This window comes from Phytophthora sojae (assembly GCF_000149755.1).
Source record: "Phytophthora sojae unplaced genomic scaffold PHYSOscaffold_3, whole genome shotgun sequence".
Taxonomy (NCBI): Eukaryota; Oomycota; class Peronosporomycetes; order Peronosporales; family Peronosporaceae; genus Phytophthora; species Phytophthora sojae.
Genome location: NW_009258117.1, coordinates 3,838,226 through 3,846,068, shown reverse-complemented (window position 1 = coordinate 3,846,068; position 7,843 = coordinate 3,838,226). Strand labels below are relative to the sequence as shown.

The window sequence follows — 7,843 nt, the reverse complement described above, 5'->3', positions numbered from 1 at the left end:
GACGATGTGCACATCGCTCAGCTGGTGTGGACGAATCTGTCCCCTCGGCACGAGAAGCAGATGACTCCTCGAGTGAGGCGATCGCCACACCCGACTTTCCATCCACATTGGGCCTTTGCCTGAGCAGCCAGAAGTGCTGTCGCCGCTGCCACTTGGGAAGCAAAACAATGATTTGAGTTGCAACATCGCACCCCCGTGTTTCCCAGCAAGGGGAGACCGCACCCAAACAGCCGAAAACTGTGCTGTCCGTATGCATGTTACAGTCGAGCACCGAGAAGTTAATCTCCTCCTGCCTTGTCACTCGTTAATCTTCCTTCAAGCACTCGAAACGATGCAGATCATCGCCCCACTCGTGGCTCTCGCCGGCCTTGCAACAGGAGCGCTCGCCGACTCGACATGCAGCGGCCCCAACGTGCGGACCCAGCCGCCTGCAGGTGCCATCGTTGTCGACGCCACGGGCTCCTACAAGAACAGCTTCAAGACTGTATCGGAGGGCGTGGCACGGCTAGACCCCAACACGACGTCGGAGCAGACGATTTTCCTGCGCCCGGGTGTCTACAACGAGCAGGTGCTCATCTCGCCGCTGTCGGGCCCGCTGGTGCTGCAGGGCTTCACTTGCGACGCCTCGACCTACACCAAGAACGAGGTGACCATCACCCAGGCCAAGGCCCAGAAAGACATCCCCGCCGAAGTCAAGGGCGAGGCCCGTAACGACATGACCAGCACGGTGCGCTTCAAGTCGGACAAGGTCAAGGTGTACAACCTCAACATCGCCAACACGGCCGGCAACGTCGGCCAGGCCCTGGCCGTCAACGTGAACGCCACGGACTACGGGTTCTACGCCTGCAACCTGACTGGATACCAGGACACCGTCCTGGCCGACAAGGGAAAGGAGCTGTACGCCAAGACGTACATCAACGGCGCCACCGACTTCGTCTTCGGCCGCTACGCGCAGGCCTGGTTCGAGTCGTGCGACATCGAGACCATCGGCACGGGTTACATCACGGCGAGCGGCCGCGAAGCCGCCAACAGCTCGGCCACGTACGTCTTCAACCGCGCGCGCGTGTTCGGCAAGAGCGGCGTCAACTCGACCGTCCTGGGCCGCCCGTGGCGCCCGTACGCCAAGGTCATCTGGCAGAACAGCGAGCTGGGCGACGTGGTCAAGCCCCAGGGCTGGGCCACTTGGGACGCCACCTCCAGCACTGCCAACGTCGTCTTCAAGGAGTTCAACAACTCGGGCCCCGGCGCCGTCAAGGGCAGCCGAGTGGCGTTCAGCGGCCAGATCGACAAGCCCGTGGCCATCAACGAAGTCCTCGGCGAAGGCTACGAGACCGAGTGGTGGGTCGACACCACATACCTGTCTTAGACGAACAAGTATAGAACACGCGTAAGCATCCATGTTAGTCCAACAACTCTAACCAAGCAATTGAATGATTCTCTACAGCAAAAAAAACTGAAGTTGCCGGCAACTTCAACGTGTTTGTGTGTGGTGCACATCAACGACACCATTTTGGGCCTATCGGCGGCCTTTGACACCGTGGCCTCACCGCGGCACTTCACTTCAGAATTTCCCGAGCCGACATGATGCTGGCCGTGCTGCGGAAGCCGTGGACGCTGCTGCTGCCGCGCCTGGACTGGCTGCTGACGCCCGACGCGCTGCTGCAGCTGCTGATCCTGTGGCCGCTGGAGCTGTACGAAGCTGTGGCCATCCTGCCCGTGAGCTTCCTGCGGCGCCACGTGCCCGTGCTGGGCGGCGCGCTCGTGGTGCTCATGGCGCTGCACGGCATCCTGCTGCGGCTGTTCCTGGAGCTGCTGCGCGCCATCTTCGCGCGCGTCACGTACTCGCGCGACCCGGAGCTGACGTTCCGCAGCTTCTGGCGCGCCGTGCAGGACCACTACGCGTCGCTCGAGCCGCGGCGCGTGGACTGGCAGCTCGTGCGCCAGCTCTTCGGAGACGCCATCCAGCCCGCCACCAGCGACGATGACCTGTGGATCGCGCTGCAGGAGAGCGTCTCGCTGTGCGACGACCCGTCGCTGGCGGTCTCGCGGGCCGCGGGCGCTGCGGCGGGCGCGTCGGCCGGCCCCCGGACGCTCACGGTGCGCGGCCACAAGCTGCCCACTGCGGCGGCGCTCAAGTTCCAGCAGCAGACGCTGGCCGCGATTGAGAGAGAGCACCTCACACAGGGAGGCCGCAGGATCGCCAACGACCGCTTCGTCTGCGGCATCCTGAACGCCGAGACGTGTCCTGGCTGGAGGATCGGGTACATTTGTCTTACGGCCATGCAGGGCTTCGTCAAGTTCCCGCTGCCCCGAGTGGACGCCCTCATGCCGTCGTGGACGAGAGGGGGTCCTGGGTTGAAGGGTGCAGGTGCAGGTGCAGGGCAGACGCTGCTGGAGGTGGACGGCAAGGCTGGAGCTGGCAAGGGCGGAGCTCTGGCCGGCAGTTCCGCCGTGGCTGTGCCTGAGATCTATGACCTGGAGTCGATGCGCTGGTCGTTGGAAGCGATCTTGCTGGGACTGGGAGATGTGGATGGGCTCATCTTGGACTTGCGCTTCAATCAAGGTGGAGGCTCACACGTGGCTGCATTGACGGTAGCGTCGTTCTTTGCCAGTGAGAACAAAGCGGCGCTGGCCTTTTCGAAGGACGAGAAACTACCAGGCGCCAGTCCGAGATTCTCCAAGCGGAAGAAATACTACATCCCGTACACTTCGCGCTGCTCGCGATATCGCGGCCCTCTCGCTGTGCTCCAGAGCCAATACACACGTGGGTAAGGATGCGCTGTAACTCAAACCGTGTCGTGGATGAATGATCGAGTCTAACGAATTTGTTTGCTGTTGCTTTCATTGGAACAGCACGGCGGAGCTACTGTGTCTATCGCTGATGAAGCGCCCGCTTACATGCCGCATTGGCGCTACCACTGCGGGAAGCTTGTCACCCACACGCCAGCTCCGTTTGCCGAACTACTGGACCGTTGAGATTCCGCACCAGCGGATCTTCAGTCCGGACAACACGCTGTACGAGGGCGTGGGTATTCCCCCTACCAAGGTCGTCCCCGACATGGAAGTATACCCGGCTCAAATGAGCAACGGCAGCTCTCCTAAGAAGCAGAAAACCGCAGCTGCTGCCTCAAGTGCCGCCTTCGACCCCTGTATCAGGAAGGCGATCGACCACATCATGGATGTTTGAGGCAGCGCTGGCCAAGTTGCAGCACAGTCTGATACGATTCCATTATTCCCCGATGATATTTAGCTCATATTTTCAACCTCGTGGGCGATTCCTGTTGTTCTGAATGGTCTATCTCCATTTGACCACAAAAAGCTTTGCACATTCAAGACAACGCACTCATCGAAGCAACGCTATATCAGTACCTTCAATACGGCGTGCTCGATTGCTGCAGTCCGTCGGCCCCGGTAGCCCCTGCAGAACTCGCTCCGGGAGAGTAGAGGTAATGGTACATTTGGTCGTGCAACCGGACATGGTTCCGTGACACGATCGAAGTCCCGTCCAAGCGAACTGCCAAAAGAGAACAAGCGTCAGTCATGTCAGATGCAAACTTGAGCTAATGGCGTTGTAGACAAAGATCGCACCTTCGATGTCGATGTCGTAGCTGAATTTCTTGTTGGCCACAAAGTGAAGATTGCCGCTCACACTCTGCGACGCGTTGACCGCGACTGGGGTGGTGAGCAGCAGTCGGCACTGGTACCAGTGCGTTCCAGCATCGTGAGGTGCGGTGCTCAACACTACGCGCGCGTCGGAGCCCAAGAAGTCCACAGTGAACCAGCAGCCGAGGCCGTGCATGATCGCAGTCCTCTCCACCACAAAGTGGAAGGGGAAGTCGAAGGTGTCGAGCTGCTCCTTGGTCACATCTGCAAAGTCCAGCACATGCTCAGCCGGGCGAGAGCTCAGCAGAATCTCCGGCGGGAAGTAGCCGACCACGGGCTGCGAAAAGTGGTTGTCCATGGCTCGGGCCCGCAGACTCGAGAGGTTTAGCCCGTAGAAGTCCTGCTGCTGCCAGAACGCCACCTTGGTCATTTGCTCCCGGTAGATGCTGTCGTCCGAGAAGGGCGACACGAACATGGTGCCCGTGGACGGGAACATCTTGAAGCTCGGCGTCGGCCGCCGCCACTTCTTGCCGGCCGCCACGAAGGTCTCGAGCATGCGCTCGTGCACGAGGAAGAAGCCCATGGGCTCGGACACCACCACGTCCACCTGCTCGGGCAGCTCCACGTCCTCCATCTTGCCCTTGATGACCGTGATGCGGTCGCTCAGGCCGTTGGCCGCCACCAGCTCGCGCGCGCACTCGGCCATGTTGCTCAGCTCCACGGCGTACACTTTGCGCGCGCCGGCCTTGACGGCGAAGAAGGCCAGGATGCCCGAGCCCGTGCCCACGTCCAGCACCACCTTGTCGCGGAAGTCCGACGGGTTGGAGAGCATCGCGCGCTCGTACGTGCCCGTGCGCACGTGGTCCTGCAGCATGTTCTGCTGGTGCAGCAGCATGCCGTAGTACTGCGAGAACGGGTTGTCCTCGTCCGGCTCGTCGCCGTCCTTGGTAGCGAGTTTGCTGCTGGTATTGGACTCTGCAGCTGCAGGCGTCTGGGCGCCGCCGGTCTTCCGCCACGCCTCCGTGTCCTCGGGAGACGCCATGGTCCGCTGCTCCGCCATTTCCTGGTCGCGCTGATGGATCTCGCAGCGAGCGATTGGCTAACACTAAGTACGAAGGTTTGGTGCTGTATGTTGAAGTGGTTGGGTTGAGACTCTCGACTTGAGAGTCTCACTTGCCTTGATGCGAGCGAATGTACCCTGCAGAACTGTTGAACGTCTGATGCAGGCAAAATCGCTGTCTTCTGTCGTCGCTGCTAACACCATTAGGTGCTGATGCTTAGCTTGGTAGCGTGTGCCGAGTGCACTACGTACATTCTCTTCTCATCGGCCCTGTTCCGGCTTACCAGGAGAGTCGTTCTCTTGTTGTAGTCACCGAGCCATTTGAGGGCCTGAACTAAAAAGCGACCAACGACTTGCTGCCACTGTCGAGCGTTTTTGTGGTTTTTGCAGACGGAAGCTCTTCTGTTCTCGAGCGTTCGCGTGAAGCTCGCCATCGCTCCATCGGAGTTTGATGCCAACACAGCGAGCACAATCACCTGCGAGTTTCGCTGACGAGAGTCGCAAAGGGATTTTTCACTGAATAATTTTCTGCTCGTTTCGACGAGTGTGACATTGTCTGTGTGGCGTTGTTGGGCACACGTGGTGATCGAAAGGATGGCCGATCCCTCTCGACCGCCGGCACCGCAAATGCTTGAGCTGTCTGCATTCGAACTGCAAAAAGCTCCATCAGCTGACATGGCCAACGGGGTTCTCTACAGTGGTGACGGCTTCGTGGCAGCCTGGGAGCGCTTGGCCGCAAACGATATGCGAGACGCTGAATGGCAATGAGTGGTAACAAGAATCCTGGTGTAAGATGTTGCGGCGTTCCCATGGCGTGGCATCGCACGGCCGCAACATTCAGTTCGCACACACAATAGCGGCAAAGCCAATTCCCCTTTCCGGGCCAACCAGATGCCGCGCATGCCATGCCAATCGCCTGTGCAGAGCTTCTTGCCCGCTGTGCGCTGCTGCGACGTGATCCGCTGCTGCTTCATGCTGCCTCTGTCACTTTCCATTTCTTCAGCGAGGCGTTAACTCCTCTGCGAAGACTTACCCCAGCTGACCTCGACATCGTAGTATCTTCGTCATGAAGCTCTTCCTCCCTACCCTCGTCGCCTCCGTGGCGCTCATGCTCAACGGCGGTGCCAACGCCCTCAACGTCAAGATGCCCGGCGTCAACTACAACTCGCGCAAGGGTCCGGACTGGGCCCCCGACAGCTCCAAGTGCAAGACCGCGGCCGAGGTGCAGAAGGACATGTTCGCGCTCAAGGGCGTCGCCGACAAGGTGCGCATCTACTCGCTGGTGGACTGCAACCAGGCTGAGCTGGTGCTGCCGGCCGCCAAGAACGCCGGCCTGAAGGTTCACCTTGGTATCTGGACGACGGCCAGTCACGACTACCTACTGCAGGAGAAGGCCAAGCTCGCTAGCCTGATCGATTCGGGTCTCTATGACGACAATGTCATCGGCCTGCACGTTGGCAGTGAGACCATCTACCGCGAGGAGATCAACGCGGACACCGCCATCAGCTACATGAAGGAGATCCGTGACTACATCCGCAGCCGTGGCAAGAACACGTGGGTCTCCATTGCCGACGTTATTGACGTCTACAACGCCAACCCGCAGCTTGTTGACGCCGTGGACTACGTTTCCGTGAACCAGTTCTCCTTTTGGGAGCGCTCTGATGTGAACGAAGGTGCGGCCATCACCCTCGACCGTCTTAAGAGCCTGCGTGTTGCGGCGGCCAAGAAGGGCAAGAAGATCGTTATCTCCGAGACGGGCTGGAGCTCGGGCGGCTCGGATCCCGCTGCGGGTGTGGCGTCTCCCGCCAACCAGGCCAAGTTCTTCTCGGACTTCTATCAGATGGCCCGCTCGCACAACTTCGACTACTACTGGTACGTCGCGTTCGACTCCAAGTGGCGCGTGACGAACGGCGGCAAGGAAGTGGAGGCGGACTTCGGCATCTTCCAGGAGGACGACACCATGAAGAGCAACTTCCAGGGCCTGACCATCGGCTGGAAGGACCCCAAGGCGATCCGCAATGCTGGTACCAACCTTCTGCTGTCGGAGAACGGTGGCAACGTCTACATGTCGGGCAAGTCGAACGAGTGGCTGGTGCAGGAGCAGCAGGTGTGGTTCTTCGACTCGGCCACGCAGCAGGTGCGCTCCAAGAGCAGCGACCGCTGCCTGGACGCCTACCAGGCCTGGGACGGCGGCATTGTTCACGTGTACCGCTGCATGGACAACGAGAACAACCAGAAGTGGACGTATGACGCGACGACTGGCCAGTTGAAGCACGCCAAGCACCAGGGCTTCTGCCTCGACACGGACCCTGCGCAGAACAACAAGCTGCAGCTGTACGGGTGCTCGCCCAACAACGCCAATCAGCAGTGGGGTGTCATGGACCCCAGTGCCATATCCGACAACTGGGTCTTCTCAGACGGCTCGGTTCGCTTCTACACGATGGAGTCGTCGAAGCCCTTTGCGCAGGTCGTTCGCAGCGGCGACAACGTCGCCATTGGCTTTGGCGGCAGCAACGTGGCTGGCTCCCAGTGGTTCTACGACCCCAGCACGCACCTCGTCAAGGCGAAGGATAGCAGCATGTGTCTCGACGCTTACCAGCCTTGGGATGGCGGCATCGTGCACGTGTACGCGTGCAACGTCAACGAGGTCAACCAGCGCTGGAACTTGGACCCAGCCACAAACCAGTTGAAGCACCTGACCCACGCGGGCTTCTGCCTCGACGCCGATCTCTCGGCCAACAACGGCGCCGGCAAGCTGCAGCTTTGGGGGTGCCTCCTGAACAACAACAACCAGGTGTGGCGCATGATCCCGGCGTCTGCTACAGCCGCGACGGTGCACAGCTCCAGCTCCAGCGACGCTTATCTGCAGCCGACCTCGACGGACACGGTCGTGGGAGCTGCATCGACCGGGAAGTCCGAGCAGAACTGGTTCTGGGACGCCAACTCGAACCGCTTGATTTCCAAGATCAACGCGCAGTGCCTGGACGCTTACGAAGCCTGGCAGGGCGGCCGCGTGCACACTTACGCCTGCATCGCCACCGAGGGCAACCAGAAGTGGAGCTATGATGCCACCAACCAAATGGTCAAGCACGTCAAGCACTTGGGCTTCTGTCTGGCGTTCGACAACCTCAACAACAAGCTTCTGCAGCTCAAGAGCTGCAATGCCGGTGACAACACGCA

The 7,843-nt window shown here is 60.2% G+C and overlaps 4 protein-coding genes across 4 annotated transcripts; 3 read left to right on the top strand and 1 right to left on the bottom strand.

Annotated features, from left to right (window-relative positions):
* Positions 1-331: 331 nt before the first annotated feature.
* On the top strand, positions 332-1,366 carry PHYSODRAFT_245865 (hypothetical protein; the record flags this gene model as incomplete). The annotated part of the gene is made up of 1 exon (XM_009524898.1): positions 332-1,366. The coding sequence occupies one exon, from the start codon at positions 332-334 to the stop codon at positions 1,364-1,366; it is 1,035 nt and encodes a 344-aa protein (XP_009523193.1).
* Positions 1,367-1,581: 215 nt separating this feature from the next.
* Positions 1,582-3,187, top strand: PHYSODRAFT_328580 (hypothetical protein; the record flags this gene model as incomplete). Its single annotated transcript, XM_009524897.1, has 2 exons — positions 1,582-2,768; positions 2,854-3,187. 2 exons carry the CDS (start codon positions 1,582-1,584, stop codon positions 3,185-3,187), a joined length of 1,521 nt encoding a protein of 506 aa, XP_009523192.1.
* A 184-nt stretch (positions 3,188-3,371) lies between these two features.
* PHYSODRAFT_313130 (hypothetical protein) lies at positions 3,372-4,498 on the bottom strand (the record flags this gene model as incomplete). The annotated part of the gene is made up of 2 exons (XM_009524896.1): positions 3,372-3,514; positions 3,589-4,498. 2 exons carry the CDS (start codon positions 4,496-4,498, stop codon positions 3,372-3,374), a joined length of 1,053 nt encoding a protein of 350 aa, XP_009523191.1.
* A 1,036-nt stretch (positions 4,499-5,534) lies between these two features.
* Positions 5,535-7,058, top strand: PHYSODRAFT_543825 (hypothetical protein; the record flags this gene model as incomplete). The annotated part of the gene is made up of 1 exon (XM_009524895.1): positions 5,535-7,058. A coding segment is annotated over exon 1 (1,329 nt), but the record flags the coding sequence as incomplete, so codon positions are not given.
* Between the last annotated feature and the right edge of the window lie 785 nt (positions 7,059-7,843).